Raw genomic sequence first — 22,277 nt, forward strand, 5'->3', positions numbered from 1 at the left:
TGCAGATTTTTAGCCTGGACTCAATGTAATAGCTGATTAGGATGCCAGTTACCATGTGCACTGCTACATACATACACAGAGGATTAAACCATATAAACATTAAAAACAACAGTGTAAAGATTGTTAGTTGTTCACCATTTATGACACAGCCATCTGTACTTGTGGCCTATTCTGACAAAATGAAGAGAGACGTGACAGTCTTCATGAGATTCCTTTCAAACCAGAGAATAACTTCCATGAGAATAACATTTTATGCAGTATTTCTCAGACAAGCTCTACTGTGCCACTGGGGATATTATTCCAAATCTACTGTACTGCAATGGAAAGTAACTAAACACAAAGACACTATCCATGCCTTCCAAGTCTCAGATCACTGAAAGGTCAAAGGGCCTTTACCACCACAGATCTTCTTCCTCCCTAGGCACTGGCTATTGGTCACTGAGTTGGATGAATCTCTGGTCTAATCCAGTACAGTCAACCTTAACTTCCTCCAGAATTCCTTATTCTACTGCCAAATTACACCAGCCAGATTTTTGCTCTTATGAGGTAAAGGCCTCATGCTTTAGGGCTCACACTGTTCAATTGTGTAATGTGGAAAACATTAATTTTCAGTCTCTCTAAATATTTGCATAAGTTTGCCCAACTTAATTTTGATAAAAGTCATTTCCTAAAGTGCAAGTTAATTCTGAATTTTCTACCCAATTTTGTTGTTCTCAACAGCTCAATTATGGTATTTAGGCCAGTTAGCCTCAAAGAGCAGGATTAATACCAGAACTTTAATACTATAGCAATACAATAGAGACCCAAGGCACTTCTACAGTAGTGCAGTTTTTTTTATGTTCATGCAAGGGTCTCTGGGAAAAGATACTTTACCAGAACCCATAAATACTCACAGTCTTTAAAGTATGTGAGAAGACATGGAATAAATTTAGTTGCTTGGTTCTAGCTGCCTTTTCTCATTCCTGCACTGAGGAGGGAAACAGCACCCACATCTCATCTGCCTTTTATTAGCATCTTCTGATTTCAGCCAAATTCAACTCAAAACTTTCTGTGGATGGTGGGGGGGTGAGGCGACAGCGGAAGATTTGTAGCTGCATGTTTAAGAAAGAAGCTAAATTCATCACAATGACAGGGGATAGTGTTGGCAGAGATTTGAGCTATTTATTCTTTTAGGAAAATCCTATAAAGAATGACACGAGGAAGCCTCTATCTGCAGTCTTGTTCATCACACTGGTGAGGAGTCCGATAACAGATGTATGCAGTAGCGTGATTTAGTGCCGGGAGCTGGCCCCTGATGTGTATTAATACAGCGGCAAAGCGGAACGAGCCCCTCTTCATCACTCATCTCTATAAAAGAGGTGGAATCCGAGATGGCCCGATGTTCGGCAGAGCAAGCCCATTTGTTCTGCTGACTGATGAAGCCAGCTCAGGCTGTGTCCTTCACCTCCACGGGGCACTCAGGTTGCAAAAAAGGAGATCACTGAAGCAGGACCTGGTCAACAAGTGAGACGAGAGCAGTTGGACTCAGTGAAGGAGCTATTTAAAGGTGAAGAAATCCAGCACTCTGTGTCTGCATGACAGGCATGGCCTGTATTCTGATTTACCAGTGCTCCACCTTTTGCAGAAGTAAAATGCCACAAACATAAAAAGCCTCAGAAGTGAAAAAAATGAGACTGCCATGACTCCTCAGGCACTCCTCATGTGAACCCCAGTATATGACATTTATATGGGGGTGAGTAGATGCATGGCAAGGGAGAAAAATCTTTATCTCATCAATATCCAACAAATGTAAGAGTGTCCAGCTAATTCTACATTATGGCAGAATAATACTATGTATCTTTTTAGACATTAGCAATTCCGTAACAAAATCTCCTTTGACAGAAATAACATCAGATTCCAGAAGTTTCCAAGTTACTTGTCCAGGTTGTGCTTCAACTGTAATTGGGAATCTGTAGTAGAGCATTGTTTAGGACACAACTTCAGTTACCCAATCATAAAAGTTTCTTTCTGCAAGTCAGTATTGCAGCAAACCTTGCCCACAGCTGTTTACTTGGCTGAAGAGATTTCTAAACAGGATCTCAGGAAGGGATCTTTACCATTTCTGACCATTAAAGACTTTGCAGACCTTGTCTCTTGATGATCAGCCTAAGCATGCTGCCCATAATCTACTAACTACACTTCTTCCTTATTTTGTAATACATAACAATCCTCTCTCCCTCATCCATAGTAAGAAAGCTTTCCAAACCCCTGTGCTATTTCCAGAGCTAAGTTCCACTTCAGATGCACTCTCAACTCTTCAAAAACTGTTCACTATACAATTTGCCTTATCAGGTAAGTACAACTCAAATAGTACTTTGAAACACGTAGGCATGGAAACAGAAGCTTTCTGAATAATAAATAAATGGACAGGTAACAGGGGACAGTGAGACATTAGCACTCATACCACTAAAATCTAGTATTCCAGTGCTAAGATTCTGTGGTTTCAGATACTATCCCTTTTACTACAGAAGTTCAAACATCTCAAAATGGAATACTCAAAAGCCAGGAAAGAATAACCTAAATAAATAATCAATAATAGATGAGACTTTTGCTGAAAAACAGATTAATAATGTTCTTGTCTCTTTTTTTTTAGTAAGGAACCTTTCCAACAATTTGCAATCCAGATCAGTGGCCTGGAGAGAAAGCTCAGCTTTCTTCCCTACTTCATTATTCTGTCTATCCACCAGCCCAAGGAAGAAACACAAACTTCCCTCTATTAATCATCAGTTTATTTGGTCTTCCCCACTGTTTTTACATCTCTATTTTTTCCATCATCTTACCCACTACCTTGTTACTGGATTACAAGAGTTATTAATAAACTAGTTGGAAGAACACGTATCAGCGGATAGTCACAAGATAGGGTAAGGTCAAAGGACAGAAAGAAACATGCTAAAACCCATCGTGTTCACCAAATTAAAGCTTTTTCGTATTCTGATGACTAATCAATGACTTTTCAGAAATCTGCCACATGAAAATAGACCAGTATTTTAATGACTACATCCCCATAACACGAAAAAACTATTTTCATCCAAAAGAATAAGACAACCCCCAAGGAGTAAGCGGTTTCACCCAATGATTACACAGAAATTGCCAGATTTTTGCTCCTGTGAAAGTGTCTACAAATACCCTGATAAAGGACATCAGAGCCATCAGCTAATGCCAGCCCAATACTGAAGGAACACTGTGCATACTGATCAACTGCCAATTATGAACTGCATATTTTAGGACAGTGGAAATAACACCTTATGAAGAAGTAGATTACTATTCACAGTAAGGTGAAGCACTGCAAATTAACTTACCACTGCTACACTGCCAAAAAATTGTTCAGTAGGCAGCTTTTGATGCTATGCAAAACCACAATATGCCCTCTCAACACATTTGATTAGTTTCAAACCAAAGTAATGCTACCTTTGCCTGTGGTGCTTCGCTCAGAAGGGGCATGACTATAAAAATGCTGGAGGTTACCTGATGTTGGGCTAGACATGGAGGCTGCAGCTGGCTTTCGTTTCCTCTTGATGTCCCTTGAACATGGTGGTCCCAGATGGACATTTGCTTGCCTATGGAGAAAATAAAACAAATTAAACTCAATTCCCATATCACATTTCTGTAAGACTGACCAGTCACCTCCAGCTCCTACCTTCCCATCAGCTTCTTAACTAGTAAGTACCACAACCCAAAAGTTTCTCAGGGAGTTTTACTCACATTCTTTGTCAATATAAATTATGCTCCCACTTCCTTTAAGAGCTCACACATAAACTTCTCAGAAGAATAATTATTCCTTAGCCTTTAAAGCCTTCAGCCTTCTGGTTCTGAATTAATTCCAAACTAACTGCTTGCATACATAAAGACGTAATCAAGCAGTGATGTGATATGTGTCCTACCATTACTTCTATGGAAGAATAACAAATGTCTGCAAGATTGCTCTTTATGTAAACTGTATGATATTTGCTCCTTAGTCAGAAATTATTTTGCAATCTATTTGGTACTGTAGAGTCATCTTAGAATGTACCTATAATGCCAAATGTCCACGCATGTTGTTTCCATTACAGTAGTAAGTTCATAAAGTTAGGAACACAAAGCTGTCTCATGTGTTTTTAAAAACATTATTTCCTTATTAAAGTGCTGTGCAAACAGCTGAATCTGACTTATGGCAGCCTTGTTGCACCTCTAAACTAGCTCAAATCCTTAATCTGTTCTGTTAATATCAACTGTTAAGTCTGAAGCCTACTAATGGCTATTTCAGTTTAATCATTTGCCAATTAAGAAGTAGCCATTTGCCAATTAAGAAGAAATCTGTATGGGTGGAACTGACTTGAGCTGAGAACTCCTCCAAGTCATGTACCTGTAGGAAGCAGAGAAATTTAGTTCAGATATAACAGTTTTTGCAGCAGACTAGAGAACTTCCTCAAATACCATCCATAATGGATATAAAGGCATAATTCAGCAATGACATTGGGTTCAAATCCCTTCTTTGTCCAGTATAACAGACTTCCTTTGGCAAGTTCCTTGGCCACTCTTATAATGAGATCTGATGTGCAAAATGCAGAACTACAGTGCAAATAAAATCAGTTAAAGACTGTGAGGAGCTTACATGATGTAAAATTTGTAACCCTACAAGTTTTGATGATTAAGTGCTGAAAAGCTTCGGTGTCTTCAAAGCTTGTTACTTTGACTTTAAAAATAATCCTGAAAGTTTAACAAACACTTTTATCACATACTAAAGCCTTTGAAATATAAAAAAAAAAAAGAAAAACTTAACGGGTTTTTATTTTCATGACAAAAATCTATTAAAAAACCAAACCCACATATTTACAATATGTATCATTTTAGATGCTGAATTTGTGCAAAACCAAATTGTGCTTTTGTATTTATACAGAACAGTGCAGGGACCACAAAGAAATTCCTATGCTAGTCCAGTCTATAAGTTGTTTGAATGCTGCTGGGTCTATCTATTTACCTGAAAAAAAAAGGTGCAACCACAAAAAAAAAAAAAGATAACACCTACTGTTCCATCTTCTCAACTAAAATTCAAAAGTTCTACAAGAAGTCTATAAGATCTGTCCTCTGAATCTGACATTGAAGAACAGCTTCAAAAATTTTAAAATAGTGCTACGTTTCACAGCCAGCCAGTTTTTCAAATGTGGGAGCACATACGAATACAACCAGACAAAGTCTCCTGAGGGGATGGAGTGTACTCTCAGTAAACTCACCAAGAGCAAGTGCTGGGTCCTTCACTTTGGCCACAACAACCCCATTCATCACTGCAAGCTGGGGGAAGGGTGGTTGGAAAATGGCCCAGAGGAAAAGGGCCTGGGGGTGCTGATCAACAGCAGCTGAACATGAGCCAGTGTGTGCCCAGTGGCATCATTGCTTGGATCAAGAATATTGTGGCCAGTTGAACCTGGGAAGGGGTCATTCCCCTGTACTTGGTGAGGTCACACCTCAAGTCATAAGTTCAGTTCTGGGCCCCTCACTACAAAGGACACAGCTGGAGTGTGCCCAGAGAAGGGCAATGGAGCTGGGGAAGGGTCCAGAGCACAAGCCGTGTGAGGAGCAGCTGAGGAAGCTGGGGTTGTTTAGCCCGGAGGAAAGAAAGCTCAGAGAAGATCATATTGCTCTCTACAACTACCTAAAAGCAGGGTGTAGCCAGGTGGGGGTCAATCTCTTCTCCCAGTCAGCTGGCAGAAGAATGAGAAGACAAAGTCCCGTGCTGCACCAGGGGAGGTTCAGGCTGGATATCAGAAGGACTTTCTTCAAGGAAAGGGTTGTCAAACATTGGAATGAGCTGCCCAGGGAGGTGGTTAGAGAAACCTTCCCTGGAGGTAAAAAAGCTTTCAAAAATAGTGGCACATCTACAGAACGCACATTCAAATCTCATGTCTGTACACCAAAGTGACTCACCTCTAAGTAACTCTGTGAATGCAAAAAACTGCTTTTCCACATGACTATAATAGTGGCTATAGAGTGTTTTAACATAGCTTTTAACCATGTATTCTGAAACATCTAAACACACATAGCCTGAAGAAAAGATTCCGTTTTTTATTTTGCATTCAGTGACACAGTATTAGATTAATAACTGCAAGACTATTATATAATTGTATGTAATAATCCAATTAATTTTAAATAATGTAACAACAAAAATAAATTTTAAATGTTCCCTTTTTAATTTTATGAACTTACACCAACATTAGCCAGTTGATTCTAGGTGGAGAAGCACTACGGACTAGGAAAGAAGTATGTAGTATCATTTCCAAGAGACTTAATACAATTTTTCCCAGCTCACAAATGTTACAGCTAGATTTTGCATAAAAGCTCCTGGCTCTCTGCTACATACCCGAACATCTACCCCTACCTGATGATTACACAAGGGGTAAAAAAAAGAAAAATGAAATTAGAAGAATTTCAAAATCCCTTCTTGTAGTGCATGTAAAGACAAATCATACTTCACTTGAAGACTCCTAGCAAGAATGCTCTATCTAATAGCTGTATCTAGTAAGATACAAAGGCTCAGAGGTCATAAATTGTCTCTGTACAATATTTTTCTTTCAGGTTTATCCCTTACTGATCACCCACACTTCAGTTAGTAAATCAGGAACCTATTGATTATTCACTGGCTCTGACTGACCCAGTGGTAAAAGTGTCATTTCAAGTGGCTGGTGCACTTTACAGGCACCATAAATCTGAAGGGAATCTCCAGGTGGTAAGTACCTTGGGAGAGAGAAGAGCAGAAGACTCCATTCATGGATGATAGTCCTCATTAAGGCCTGGACAGAAAGGATGCCTGAGGTATAACTTAAGAAATATGGAGATTTTTGGTAGATAGCACACTTTTCAATGTAAATTTCTAATCTCTAGCTTGCATGAAGGTCTATATCATTGAAATAACAGAATTCATGAATCTCAGTTTAAAAGCAGACTCCTAGAAACACCACCACTAGGAAAATCAGGTCATGGATACACACAGCACCCACCATAGCAGTGATAGGCTGAATTATAAAACATTAAAATATCACAAGTTGCAATGATGAATTAGTTCTCCTTCCAAAGCTGAATTTTAACAACTCTTCCGAACAGTTAAAAATTACTCTAAAGTAGACTAGAACAGGAAAGGCTGACAGAAAATGCATAATTGTGCATTGTCACAGCCTTCTGTGAAGAAGTTTGAGACCAGAACTTTGTAAGATGAAAGATCTGGGCCTAAATTTACAAAGTAAAATAGAACTTACACTGTCCTTACTAGTCTTCTCTCTCTTCTGCTAGGCCTCCATGCTTTCTTCAATTTTGCATAAACAGTAATGAGAAAATAATTCCCTGGTTTCTTTTGGACTATGACAGGTTTATCATATGAAAAAACCAAAGTTGCAGTGCTTAGTCACAGATGGATCTGCCAGGTGACCAGAGACTAACATGAAAACGTAGTTTACAATCTAGAGATAACAGAAATTCTAACCCTGGAAGAGAAAAAGGAGAACACACTTAGAGAAACAAATCAGGATCAAAAATGTGGCTGTTTTGTTGGCTGCAATATATTCAACTCACACAGCAGTCACTGCCAGGAGTTAGTGAATGAAAAATTACACAAATATAGGAAAAATGGCTTTCAACAATATGAAAAGTCTATAGTGTCTTTTTGACAGTGATAATATTTTTTGTAATGACAAACTAAAGGAATTATTCAGAAAATACTTTTTGTCTTTTGTTTTTAACATAGTACTTATGGTACCCAGATCTGCATGCAGATCATGCTGGAGAAAAAACAGGCTTTGTTATGCAGAAAGATTAAATTCATGGTAGTCTCTAATGTGTCAGAAGTAATGCTTCCTTTCATTTCTTTTCCACATATTTTTTCTATGACTTTATTTACATGATTTTTATTGATCTGTGCTTGCATACACAGGATTCCCATCTCACTTCTGCAGTTTGAGATGACCATGCACGGGAGCTTGCCACTATTTCACATCTACCACAGTATTTCAACAGAAAATTAGGATTGGCAATATAATCTGTGGGAGACAATACAGAGCACAAGCAGACACCATTCCACAAAGAATCTTACTGGACAGCATCAGGACCCTGAAAACTTCGCTATCTGTGAAATCTAAATTGTAGCATGAAGTCCACCTTTGAAAATTCAGGGTAAAAACCAGCTCAATCTTGCAACAAAGGTCTCTGAAAGGGCCATACAGAACTAAATGTGACAACCTGTGGCCTTCTTGGAGGCAAGAGGCACACCGCACACTTGTGGGTGTATGCCTCTCACTGTCATCTCACACCATCCAGCTTGTCTGCTTACACTCTTTATTCTAACCCTAATCTCAGAAGCAGCAAGGCACGTGCATTATACAGTGAGAGGCAGTCATTAGTCTACTACTAGAAAAACAAGGGATGTTATTATCCTCATGTTAAAGTGAATGTTAATAGAGACTGCCTTTTAACAAAGATACTGCTACTAAATCTCCACACAACCCTGCTGTTGCTGTTGTGATGCTTTATTCAGAGCAAACACAAGCCAAATGAAAGGCTCTTTCTCTAAGCCCTGAGGTGTGACCTGAGGCTGTTGATGGTGGCTTCACAAAATTAATAGTAAAAGCAGACTTCTTCCTCCTCTTTGACTACAGAGCCAGCTGGGCACCAGTCTAATCTGCACATAACATGTGTAAATCAATACAAGTCGCTCATCCTATCTGCATGCAAAGCTCCCACACGCACAAGTGGTTCTTGCTATCACATCCCAGTGTAGATATTCCTGATGCACAGCAGTCTCCTATGCCCTGCAGAGCCTCCTGGGAAGGCTTCTAGAGCACATTTTCAGATTCCAAAATCTCTAATAGGTCAGTTCACTTCTTCAATCATCCAAATCTCATAGATCTTCAACAGCAGCAGTCTGTTCCCCAAGTAAGCATTATAATGATGTGGCAATTTCATTCCTAAAAGTCTGCATGTGGCAAATGCAAGTGAATGCATTTTCTTCTTGTTTTCCATGTAAGCACTCTAAGCAGAGATGTGATCCCATATATTATATTCCCTATTTTCACAGTGAATCACACTCTAACTGTGCCAGAAAGACTCCTACTGTTTGCCAGATCTGCTGAGTACATAGATTTGAAATAGCAAGTAAAACAAAAAAATTCTGAAGCCAAGGGGAATTTATTTTTCACTCCAGAGAATTAGGATTCATCAAAATGGGAATATTAGGCCGCAGTCAACTGCATGTGACACTAGGTTGATAGCTGCTGTTCATTGCATGCCTGTCAGAAGAATTCAGTTATAGTCCCAACTGGAATATTAGCCAGGCTTTAGCAAAGGAAGACATGAAAACCTCCAGCTAAATGGAAAATGAGTAAAAAAAATAGAGAGAAAAGTTGCCTAGAATGAACTGGATACTGTCCTGCTCAAGTGGGAAAAGTATGAAATTGTGGACATCTGTTCACTCTGGCTGCCTCAGAAAAGGCCTGACCTTGCAGGCAATCCCTGTATTTCCACATGCTCAGGGGTAAGAAGCAGAAATACCAAGATCTCTGTGTACAGACACAGAAGTGACAGAACAATATTTGTTTTCACAAGAGTATTTCTAGAGCCAGAACTCGAATTTGAGACATTCAAGTCTGTTCAATTTAACAGCACCACTAAACCCAGAGTATGGGGCAACTGGCAGTAAATGAGGAGATCACACATACATTTACATCTTTATTCCATGTTCCAGGCAAGATGACAGACTTGCTTCTAAATCAAATTAAACTCTAGATTTACAGTTAGTATTAACAGAGCACATGCAAAGCATTTCTTTATATGTGTTGTTCAAAGGTCTAATACAATTCTTCAAGTCTCCACCTTCAACATCTGCCTGCCATCCAAGGTCCACTTTTCCTGTGACCTCCAGTGGGAACATTTAATTGCTTTTTTTCTCATAATCCTATTTTCAAGGCTAGGCAAATAATAAATGGCATTAGGGACAATTTATCTTCTACCTTTCTCTCTTATTCTGCCTGCTATTCAAATTAAAGGGAACATTGGTTCTAGGCTCTTCTGAAACTCTTATCCTGCCTCAAAGGAATAGCATTCCATCAAACAACAACCTACAATATCGTCTCAGCTACAGAATATTGAATAACCAACATCTAATAAAATATTCAGCTTCAGCCTATACAAAATCCTCTTAAGTAGAAGAAGCTCAACAACAAAATTCTGCTCAGACCGCTCCTCCCAGAGAGGCAAACGGGCAGAGGGGAAAGAGGGAAGGATCCCTTGAGTTGCCTGTCTAAGTCTCTACTTGCTTGCTTTTAGCAGTCTGCATCATGAAGTCGAAACCTTAACAGACAAGACATGATTAGCAAACGTTTTGTGCTCTTAAAGGAGAGTAATTATAGGCATGTGAAAAAAGAAGAGATCCCTGAGGTACTCTTCCTTGCATGCCTCCCGAGAGGCAGCCGGGCCATTAAAAATTCCATGATGAAGAGGAAAAACAGTCTGGGAACAGCCAGGAGGCAATACAGCAAATTAATACACCAGCCATCCCTTGGGAAGACTGCAAGAAAGCAGAAAACTCTCCTTGCTTCACAAAATAAAATTATACCACTAATGATAACAGTCACCACACACACAAAACTGCTTCTAATGATGGGTGTGAAATTCCCAGTGCTGTGCATACACTTTGAATGAAAGCTCTTCTCATCATAGACATAAATCAAGAAAGGTAGTGTACGATTTATACTGCCTTTCAAATAAGACTTCCCAAGGAACCTTCCACATGGGCTTGTCAGTGTCAAGGAGGAAGTTCCTTCACAATCCTCAGCTGCACTCAGTATTCTGGCCTTCAGCTCTGCTTACACAAAAATACTGGGTTACCAGTATTCCAGATAAACTGCACCAAAATCCACCAGTGAGACAAAGAAAACAGTTCCATAGCAGAGAAAAGACTCCATTCTAAATATACTCCACTGGACACACTCTGTCATAGCAAAAACCAAGCAGAGAAAGGAGATTTTGCATGGCACAGCAGGCATGAGGTTGAAGAAACTGGATGGCCACAATATCAAGACCATTTCTTTTCCAATATATTTCATATTATTTGAGAGAATTTGCTTCCCACACACACGCACATCCCATTCTAACAAATTTCAGCGCAGAATTTCTCCAGGATGAGGTGGAAGCTGTTAGAAGCTTCCTGAAGCACAAACTACTGAAATTGATTCCAAACATGGCAAAAGCAGATGTTAACTGGGGCAATAGCTTATCTGAGCTTAGAGAGATCAGCTGAACCTCCTGTAAGAAAATGGACTACTAACAAGTATGCTTGGCATGTAAAGCTAAAGAAGAACTACTATTAAGATGTTTCTCTGAAGGAACAATCTCCTTCTGTGCCCTTAGCAGCATCTTTACATAAAGGAAGTTCCTTGTATCAAAGTGTTCAATCCTTCCCACATACGTGGGGCCACAAAACACATTCATTCTTTTCATATTTCTTTCTCCTATAAAGGTTCTTGAGCACATTTCACACTAAAATAGGAACTATTTTCTCAAATTCCAGGCATTTAAAAACACAATTGCATCTGGGATGGCACAATTTCTCTGTCAATTCAGTAACAATTCATCAGTGATTATGTTTGTCAGGACACCAGCCATCTGTTCATTAAAGGAGGGAACCAAGCATTTATATTAACTGGTTACCTAGGCTATACACTCAGAAAAGCCTAGCAAACACAATCCCTCAAGGTTTAGAAATCCCTTACAAAGAGCTTGGCTTTGCAAAGGGCCTTCACTGACCATCACAAAGGTAGAAATTTTCCCCAGTTTGAATTTGCAAACAGGATTTGTCCAGCTCACGTTTCTGGAAGACAAACTTCTACAAAGCACCAATTAAAACACTGGAGACAAAAGAAAGGCTATCCTAGCTGAAAATTAAGAGACCATTTAATCTTCTTGCTTCCCAGGCAGAAAACATCCCCAGAGTGGGGCAAAAGCACAGAAAGGAATCAATTTGCTGATGCACAATCTTCTGAATTCCTTTCATTCTCATCCAGTTGAACACTTAAGAGCTGATTTCTTCCTCCCTCCCCTTTTCCAGCTTTAACATGCTGGCTACAGCAGCATGAGGTCATGGTGCGACATCGCAGAATTCCCTGCAGAAGCTAGTGGGAAGAGAGGCTTTGCTGGGTGGGTGCCAAGCTTCTGTTCAGACACATACAACCTTAGTACATTTTTCATGCTCTATTTGCTAATTAACAAGGGAAAGAAAGCCATGAAGCTAAAAGTCCAGACATTTCTTTCAGATTGGGCCCCTGGTACAAGTACATAAGCAGAATTGTGTCCAAAGCAAGGCCTTCTCTACTTGCACAGGAAAACGAGCTCAAGGGCACCTTACCTTTAGACAGTCACCTGCAGCACAAAACCAGGAGTCACCTCTAAGGCCAACACTTGAATTTAATTTAAGATTAGTCAGCAGAAGGTGCCTGAACAGTATATTAACCCAAACCATGCAGACTTAGATACACCTAACATCTGGCCAAACCAGATCTAAGTTTCAGCTATTGCTACAGAGAGGTATCAAGCTTTAGAGGTCACCTCAGGTGAGTTCTTAATCTGCTCAGAGGGTCTATTTTAGACACCTAGGATAGCAAGATGCTTCAGCATGTCACCTACACCAGTTTGTCAGCATTTTCCCTCTCATCTTCTTCCAATGTTAATAGTGGGCAATGATACTATGTCCATTTGTACCTTTAAAACAGACTTACAGCAACTCATTGCACATTTCAAAACATATTGCAGTTATTTCTAAAGGAACAGTATGTTCTGCCTGTCTGTCATATACTGTTTTGTATACTGTAAGCACTTAGTTCATTGAAATTCTCAAATAAAGTGCATTGCTACATTTTGTGCTAAGTTTGGACCTGGACTTCCCAGGGAAAAGTGTGTTAAGTTACAGATCCATTCCTGTTCAGATCACACAGTACTACTGAAGACATCCAGGAGAGGGAAGTGAGACAACCCCAAGAAAGCAGAGCAAGGGAGTTACCTGGCAGTGCAGTGTGCTGGTGAGCATCTTCGGTGGGAAGCATCAGCAAGCACATCCAGAGAGTAGAGAGGAGATAATGGATTGAACTGGAAAGTCAAGAGATTTTTATTTAAGCAAAGCATTAAAAGAAATAGTGTCCAGATAAAGCTCCTCAGATCTGTTCTGTTCACACAGTGTAAGGAGACTTTCAGCTGTCCACATAGTAGAAGGAGACCTTTTGGGGCACCTCAACAGGTAAGACTAGATGAGAACAGACTCTCAGTTGAGACAAAAGGCTAGCACAAAGGGTGAAACAGCAAATCTCATAACCACCTTCTCACAACAGACAGCCTCAGCACACTCCTCTTCCAACTTGCATTATTAAAAATGCTGGTTGATTAAGAGCATAAGTGCTCTATTGCTGCACACTGTGAGAAAAAAAATCTGCTTCTCTTTCAGAAAGCCTCTTGTCTACCTTCACATTGCAGAGAAAAAAGTCGCTGTTATGAATTGTGCAAGCACAGAGCAGTTCCTTTATCCCCAAGGGTTGTGTATATCACTGAAACAGACCTCTAGAAGACTCAGGTCCACCAGGTTAAGCTCACAATGAGCACCCAATTCATTCCATGGCAAGTGAGTTGCTCCTTCACTCTCCTCCAGCCTCACAAGCTGTCTTTGCAAACTGCTTAAAACAAATTTTTGAAACAATGCATGGTCAGGCTACTCTAAGCTACTCCATTAGACATACACTAGACAAATCTTGAGGGCATCAAACCTGTGCAGGACAGCTTGTTGTACAAAATGCAATGGTCAGGATTTTTAATGGTCAGGACAGAAATGGAATAATCTGGTCAATCAATGCATGGAACAAACTTTACTCAATATGTAAACAGAAGCTTTAGACTGGTAGTTTCTCTGAGGGACCTGCTTTATACTTCCATTTATTATTTCCTCTTTATTTATAATTCACACCTCAAGCACAAAATTAATTTCCATCTGCTTTGCAAAGTGCTACACCAATCTCCTGAATGCTTTTCTTGTATTACTAGGATTACTGATGCATTTTTAATTAAGGAAAAAGGAACAATCCACACCTGTAGCTGGACTCCTCATACAAGCTGTCTGCAACTTCAGAACTCAGTACTAGGCCTTTACCCTCCACCTTCCTGAGAAACAAGATGCACTACAAAGCTGCTGCTATCAGGGAGCTCCTCCTGAAGTGGGACTGCTTGGTTACTGTCAGTAACACTGCAACTGCACAGTAGGGAGAATCACCAGGAACCCTCTGTTACTGGAATGGCTGATTCAAGTTCATTTAAGAAAAACAAAATTTACTTTTGGTCATTTTAAAGCTTATATAATTACTCTTATCTTTAGATAAGAGTATTATTACAACAATATGAAAGCAATCTGTAAAATGTTCTCACTAATGGAAAACATGCAATTGCACAAAGGTTTGAAAATTATTTCTTGCCATATATGCATTTTTAGTCACCTGAAAGGGAAAAAAATCAGTCCTACTGCTCACCAACCATAAAACAACTCATACGGGAATAGAAAGGAGTGTGCATGGCCAGGAGCACTGCTACAATATGACTGCTCAAACAGAAGAATGTTTTTTTTGCTCTTTGCTATCAAGAACCTGAGCTTTTATATCTTAAAGTGAAAAAAAATCTATCACTGAAGCTTAGAAAGAGTTACTGGAGAATATAAAAGTGCACACACAAGAGTTTCAGTTACAAGAATGCCTATTTCTCTTGCTTATCACCTCTTACATTTTCCTGCTATTTAAGTACATTTTACAGCTATTTAACTACAAAATTTAAGCTCACCATTTTTTCCCTTCTCTGTGGATGAGACTATCAGGTAGAAATCTGAGCCAAACAAGGCAAAACAAAGCATTTAAAAAGAGAAAAAGGTTCCAATTCTTATGGAATTTTGAGAGGCCAAAGCTCCTCCTGTCAAGAGGCATTTTCCCTCCCACTCACTGTCAGAAAGGATGGCAAACACTAACCTGAAACAGGGAGATAAATAAAAGTATAAACTGTGCTATTCAGTTTAAATAGTCAATACAACGCCCAGGAAATGGGTTGTGTTCAAAGTCCAGAAGACATCAGTTAACAAAATGAGAAGGGACAGGACTGCCTTACCTCAAGTACACAGGCCACAGTGTGTGAGAAATCAGAAGCCAGCACTCTCTTTCTAGAGAGAAGGGAACCAAGAAAATAAAAAAGGAAAGCAGAGTCTCCTTACCTGGTTGCGGTCTCTCTTCCCCATGGATGGTAACCAAAAACTGGAAGGAGGCAGAGTTGAAAGGACAGGTGGGCACAATGCCAAGGAATGAACATGGGGGAGGAAAAAGGGATTTGGGAGGGTTTGGGATAAGAAAAGAAGGGGAAAGGAAGAACAAAGATGGAGAGAGAAGGAAAAAGATTAAACATCATCAGGAGTCATATTAAAAACAATGAATTTCATATCCAAGGAAGAAAATAAGGTATTAACAGCTGGTGAAGGCTGGACCCACTGCACTACAGTCAAGACATGCCATCCTTACCTACCCATTCCCCAGAACAGCATTAGACAGATGCCAAAGGATAAGCACCAAGACTATTTCCAGTGCTGAGTACAATTTAAATACACTAATTGTGGAAGGAGACATAACACCAAAGAAAGAAGAAGTAATTTCACAGCTGCCTTGTCAGCATCATTTCTGCAGTCTGGTTATGCGCCCATAGTACAGCTCCACAAAGAAGCATTTTAAAAAATGAACATATGGGGCTCAGTCTTCTCTTAATGTCCAAAAGATCTGCAGTTACTGGAATGGCACATTATAAGGGAGGATGAAAAAAAAAGCTGACTGTAAAAAAAGAGCATTTGAGTAGCATCCACACACTGGGGCAACCTTATATAAACATATATATATAACAAAGGGGAAGTCAGCAATTACAAGTAAGAAAACAGAGAAGCTATCAGTAGAATACTGTCTCCCATTCCACAGGTTATGCTTAATTGTCCACCCAGTTCTTCATGTTCTTCACCCCCTGAAAGGGAAGAGGATCCTGTAGCTCTTCTTCCCTTCCCAAAGTTCTATATAACAACAGTTAAGGGCCTTACTCTTTCTGGCGTGGATCACTAACAATGTGACCTAGCCTCTCGGTGCCCAGAGTGCTCATGGAGGTCTCCTGAAACACAAAGACAGGCAAAAGGTTGCAAACCCTCACACAGTGAGCAGAAAATAGCTTGCTGCTGCCAGTAAAAACAGATATTACTCTCCTGGGGCACATCCTTTCCTTACCAGCCCACTCTCAGCTAAACATGTTCACTCCTTCCTTTTAGAACTTCACCTGAGATGATTTAACTAATTAGAATAGCAGAAAGTAATTCAATTTTATTTATGAGGCTTGTTTTTTATTTTTAGTGATGATATTTGCTTGCAGAGGGGCACACCATAAACTGAACTAGAGCAAAGTATGCAGCACAAGGATGCATGAGAGCGGGGGAGACAGCTGGGAAATGCTTCTTTCCATGTTACTGGGGTCAGTTGGGCTACAAACAGGCTGAGATAGGACACTACACTGTTCTATTAACAGTGGAGATCCACCAACCAGCAATTAATAAATTAAGGAGTAAAAGCATGATGCTTTTGCCATTTCTGAAAACAGCAGTTCAGCAGCAGGACCTCCAGCAACTGAAGAAAAGGCAGGTCCTAGGAGAAAGGACTTGCTCTGGGAGCATGTTGCTTCCTGCAAGATGCTAACCTGTGTATGTGCTCAATGCTGGCATACACATACATGCACCAGCTGTTCACATCTGCATAGCAACTGCCTCCAAGAAAGAAGTATGCTTTTCAGCAAGGGGCTGAAGATGAGGGCAAAAGTCATCCACAGGTAAGATTTGTGCCAGGTATATAGGCAAAACACACTCAAAGTTTGGGGGCAGCTGTAGCAGCAGGGGTGAAAGATGGGCTATTTGTTACAGCTATTTGTTACAGGAAAATTATTAACCTAAAGTGCTATAATGTTTAAATTTACAGTTTATTACTGTGTAAATTACAAGCCGTACTTTTGGTAATTAGCAGCTCGCTGCCGGGGAGCTCTGAATGAAACTCATTATTTATGATTACAATTTCGAGAGAGATGGGGAAGGGGGAGCAGTGACCTCCACTGCAAATGACAAAGATCCCTTTAAGGTGATGAAGATGAATTAAACAAGTAAATATTATCCTTCTCATTTGGATCATTAGAGGTGTGCCGCCAGGCCCAGTCACTTGCAGGTGGCCTCAGGAACCCTGCGTAAAGTCAGTTTCTTGCCAGCTGAGGATTCATATTTTGAATGCCGGTTACAATTAAGCAAGGTGAGTGGAAGAAAGAAGGGGCAGACAAGGATCTTTCAAGTATGACTGAACAGAAGGCAGCTGTCGCACTCCTCCAGACTCCAAGCCCCCCTAACACAACCTTGTTAGCAGACTACAGCCAGCCAGCTCAGAACTTATGCCAATGTTTTCAAAAGCACAGAGGAAATCACAATAAAAAGAAAAGCCAAACACAGCCAACACCTTCCTTCTCAGAACCATCTTTTATAACAAACAGCAGTGCTCAATATTCCATGATGCAGACCCAACCAGGTGTACCCCTCTCTTTTTGACAGACATCCGCAAAGTAGACAGACGTCTGCAAAGTATTGTTTGTTCTATTAGAAAAAGGTCTGATATGTTGTTTGGTGTATGCCCTAATATATTAAAACTGGTCAACAGCTTTGGGCAGCTTTGTCTGCATTTACTGCATATACCTTTTTACTCCTCTCTTCCCACTAAAAATGCAACTGCTAAAACCACCTTCCTTTGCTGCCATTCATATCAGTCTTCTTCCCTATATAAAATTTGGCCTTCCTTCACCTTTGAGACACCTCTCTGCCCTTGAAGTCTCAGATGAGCATGCGCAAGTCTCATGCCATCATCATTTTCCCCTATATTCTGTCTAAATCTTCTTGATATTTATGCTCCCTGACATTCTTCTTCAGGCCTCCTTTCATACTGCTTTCAGCGCTGATCAGCTGCCTTTGCCACTCCAAATGTGCCTTAAAATCCACTTAGTCACTCAATCATCTTCTGACAGTCAAAGCAGTTAAACAAATCAAACAACACATGAAACAAAAAATTTACAGGACCATTCTGCAGAAAACAATTTACGTGGTATCTTAGAATAGTACTTCAGGGCTGACCAGAATTTGAAATACAAAATGATCATCTTTCAAAAGGTCATACCTTGCCAACCAGCCTCCTCCGACCTTTACGGAGACAACGGGCAGCAGCTCCTGGAAGGCGATTCAGGCGAGCATGAAATCCTGAAAACCAAATACAGAAAAACTGAGCAATGAACATAGAAGATTCTTCCTGACAAAGCCACCAGGAAAACTCCTTAATTCAGTAATCAAATCAGATCGTCTGTCTCTTGTTTTTCAGTTTCGAAGATGTAGATATGCCAGTTTATTCACAAATCAAATAAAGTCCTTATATTTAAAAAAAGGAAGACCGCCAATGGGCAGCTGGTATGACTATTTCAGTAAACTGGCCAATAGTGCAGCTTTTTCTTAACTGGATCTTAAAAAAAAAAAACTAACAGATCACCAATACCAGTTTAAATGCAACACCTATGAAAAGAATCTACTCTTGCCATCATATCACAAGTTCTCAAATACAATTCCTTTGGACCTCACCTCTCTGAGCTGGCTGTGAGGGCAAAAGGAAGGTGGAAACAGAGAGCTTGTCCAGGCCTGAGTCAATCCTCTCCACTTCAGATCGGTGATCCGCTCCCCACTTGGAAAGAAGGTTCGGGACAGTGAATCCTGGAACACACTCTCCTTCATAAAACCAATCACTTTGCTCATCATCTCCTAAAGAAATAGGATGGAATTAGCCACAAATAACATCAAGGTACCCTGGGACAGTTCCTCAAAATACTACAAGTAGGCATATCTGAATGTGAAACAGTTGAAGTCTCATTAAGAATTCATTCTTGGAGAGCCTTATATTTGTATTCTGTTTCAATGATCTTCAGTAACTATGGGGCCTCACTAAACACTTTAAACTATCCAACTCATCAGTCTCCAGAATTTCCCTATAGAACAAAGCCTCTTTATAGACCTGCCTAGGGCATGTTTAGCACTCTGTACCTACTGCATCTCATCAACCTTAGTTCAATGTTGTGTGATGTCTTATGCAGAACTCTTTCTCTGAAGTAATTACTGCGACACCGGTAGAGGCCAATCATTTGGCACATGTTATAGGCTGTCACAGGAGAAGTTTCACAAGAGAAGACCAGGCTCACAGAGTAAGCAAAAGAAACATACTGATGAGAAAGACCCCTAGTCTCCTAAGACAGCAGCTAAGACAAAAACACGTAATTATCAGAAATGGTCACTCTGAGTGTAAGTACTAACCATGCTGTGAGTTGCTCTCAATCAACTTCTTAGAATCTCTAAGAACTACAAACCCTTTGGAAAACTAAGGCAGCAGCAACAGAAGTCACGACCAAAGTCTCCATGGAGCTGGGTTGCTGTAGTTAATGCAGTTGCAATCTAAAACTGAACTGCATCAGACACTGTTCATAGTAAATGTGTCTGGCCAGAAATTCCCTGAGACCAGTAGCACATGAGCAGCGTACGGAAAAAAAAGCAGGAGAGCAAAGAACCTGATACATGTAGCATTTCAGTAGCCCAACTCACAAATAGTCCCATGTAATTACAAAGTCCTTCATCTTGCCTTAAAAAACTAACACACCTACCTTAGGGAAAATTCTCATTTGCCTACCACTAAGCCTCAACTCAAGCATCCCCACTAACTCTCCTTTCCTCATTGACTTACATTATTCCTGACCGAAGTCCATTATGCCTACTCACACGTCTTGCTGGGAAAAAAAATAAAAAAGAAAGAAAAAAAGAAAAAAAAGAATACAAGAAAGTAAAAAAAAACTCATCCTAATAAGAATGCTGCAATCTTGCACATAACAGAAGAAGCAACACACAAAACCAACTCTGATCAGCAACAGGGAGGACAGCCAGAACACTTTATCCCAAAGTCTGACATCGTTTTTTCTGCCATGCACCAAGCTGACCTACCAGTTTTATCTTAAAGTATAAAAATCCCATCTCCACTTCATAGCAAATTAAAACTAAGTAATGTTAAATAGTTATTCTAAGAGATCTTAATTTGTGCAAAACTACTCCTAGAAATTTGGGCATAGTGCCCTGTCTACCTCAAATCACTGTTTCCACAAGACAAACTTTAACCATCAGCATCATATGCTAATATTCAGTCATTTTCACTGTGAGAGATGCCAATGCATGTAACAAATATAAAACCAAAAAAACCCACCTTACAATCAAATTATGAACTAGGATCATTCTCTGCTCACTGAAGTGTGCTGGTATGTGCAGTTGAAAAGATGATTTATTTAATTAGCAACAGCACAAATTTTACATGATGCAACCTCAAAATAAGGAGGGAAAAACCCTGCATTTATTTAAGAATGCTGCCAGATTAAGTTTCCCATTGTTCAGCCTGTAATTGTGCTGGAAAACTATTTATAAGGTGATGATCTGTGACAAAAAAAATTTTGCATTCTCTCCATCTTACTGTCATAGAAAGCTGTTGTTTTATTATTTACTTTATGACTAAGAATCGTTAAGAAAACAAAGGAAAAAGAGATATTTTTTATTTAGTCTGAAAGTGCAACAATATTTTTAACCCTTTTAACGTAACTGTAATCTAAAACATCTTGCCAGAAAGCTATCACAGTATCAACTCTTTGAACAGAGAGAGACCTGATGACAAGGATGCCAAACCTCTTCTCTTACCAAGACAGGGAAGGCTGTAATTGGACTTTATTAATTCATCTAAGTCATATTTCTACATGTTCCTGCATATTGAGCATCCTACTTCCAGTAGCAGCCCCTGTCTAAAACAGGGTACAAAATCAGGGCAAGTATATAGGGCAAGCATATAGACAAGTATATATATACACTATCCAGTCTCCATCAATCTTGTCTCAGGTGATGAAGTAAAACACTTCAGTCACCACTCTGCTTTGTCATCTAATATACAAGGGCTCACTAATTTCAGCTCCCCCTGAACAATTATCAATAAAAAGAGAGGGCAAAAGATTCTACTTTTCTCTTGCCTTTGAAGAACCAGAGTCTAGAAACAGTTATTTTTCAGCAACAGTCAAAGCTGATATTTGAAATCCCTACTCTTAAGCAAAGTATTATACTCCCCTAAGATCACAGACTGGTCCTACAGCCTAAAATACGATCAGAAAACCCATAAGCATGTTTGCTATCATTGTGCTGCTTCACACAGGTACCCAGGCCATTAACAAGCTAGTGGAAGCAGTTTATCCTATTGAGCGACTGGTGCTACTTCCTTTAGCACTCATATATTCCCAGAAGAGATCTCATCCAAATCTTAGCTTGTGAAATGTGACAGAATCAGAGTGCACAGAATTGCAGGTCTCTAGGGTGACATTCCACATGCTCCAAATGTAACAGTCCTCAATGCCAGCGCATCTACTACAACATATTTCACACTTCTGCCCTATCCCCTATCAACTGAACACTGTGCTGTGGTTGATAAAACCAGATTGCACTTCACACTCAAAACTCCTAAGATACCATTTCTACAACAGACATAGAAAATACAACGTTCAACTAATGCCCAAAAGAGCAAGGAAGGAATACATATTTAAAGAAATGAGACCTATCACATATCACCATCATCTTCTCAGCACAGTCTATTAGGTAACTTGTCAGCATTAAGTAATTTTTTTTTCCCATCTTCTCTTCCTTCTCCTTCTCTTCTCATAGAAAAAACAACTAACAGATTTCAGGTGCTAATGGTATGTAGACAACCATTAAAACACCTACAGAAACAAATCATAAGCTGTGCTTTTTTATTATGAAGAGCTCTCAAATTCCTCTTGTATGTCTGTGCCTTTCCACAATAATAGCTTCTTATATTGCAAATATTATGGATCTGATACACAAAGTATTTCATCAGAGAAAGTGTAGTGTTAAGAAAATCATACATTTGTAACCCTCATCTCATTGGTTAACTTCTAGCTGCTCCCTGCCACTGGTTTTTCCTCACACAATTCCCTCTCTGTCTCTCTTCAAACATAGATCTTTCTTTGCACTTGTAAAGAAAGCAAGGAACTCCCTAGCAGCACATGAGGAAAATCACAGGACACCTGTT

At 39.8% G+C, this 22,277-nt stretch overlaps 1 protein-coding gene across 12 annotated transcripts in view; it reads right to left on the reverse strand.

Annotated features, from left to right (window-relative positions):
- The window catches only part of GPATCH2L (G-patch domain containing 2 like), an 85,153-nt gene that overhangs the window by 12,899 nt on the left and 49,977 nt on the right, over positions 1 to 22,277 (reverse strand). For 9 of the 12 annotated variants that reach the window (XR_011679163.1, XM_071426765.1, XM_071426766.1 and 6 more), the window contains 6 exons: positions 18,746 to 18,922; positions 18,294 to 18,373; positions 16,145 to 16,212; positions 15,284 to 15,323; positions 13,052 to 13,137; positions 3,505 to 3,596 (listed from right to left, as the gene is read on the reverse strand). Coding sequence is in view for 11 of the 12 variants with exons in the window: in XM_071426765.1 (XP_071282866.1) it covers positions 3,505 to 3,596; positions 13,052 to 13,137; positions 15,284 to 15,323; positions 16,145 to 16,212; positions 18,294 to 18,373; positions 18,746 to 18,922 (543 nt within the window). In the remaining variant the exon portion in view is untranslated. Of the gene's footprint in view, positions 1 to 1,345; positions 1,493 to 3,504; positions 3,597 to 13,051; positions 13,138 to 15,283; positions 15,324 to 16,144; positions 16,213 to 18,293; positions 18,374 to 18,745; positions 18,923 to 22,277 lie in introns of those variants that run through there. The other 3 variants (XM_071426768.1, XM_071426770.1, XM_071426769.1) reach the window with 3 other exon arrangements.

Source organism: Agelaius tricolor, unplaced genomic scaffold (assembly GCF_023055355.1).
Source record: "Agelaius tricolor isolate 1412-34295 unplaced genomic scaffold, bAgeTri1.0.p SCAF_5, whole genome shotgun sequence".
Taxonomy (NCBI): Eukaryota; Metazoa; Chordata; class Aves; order Passeriformes; family Icteridae; genus Agelaius; species Agelaius tricolor.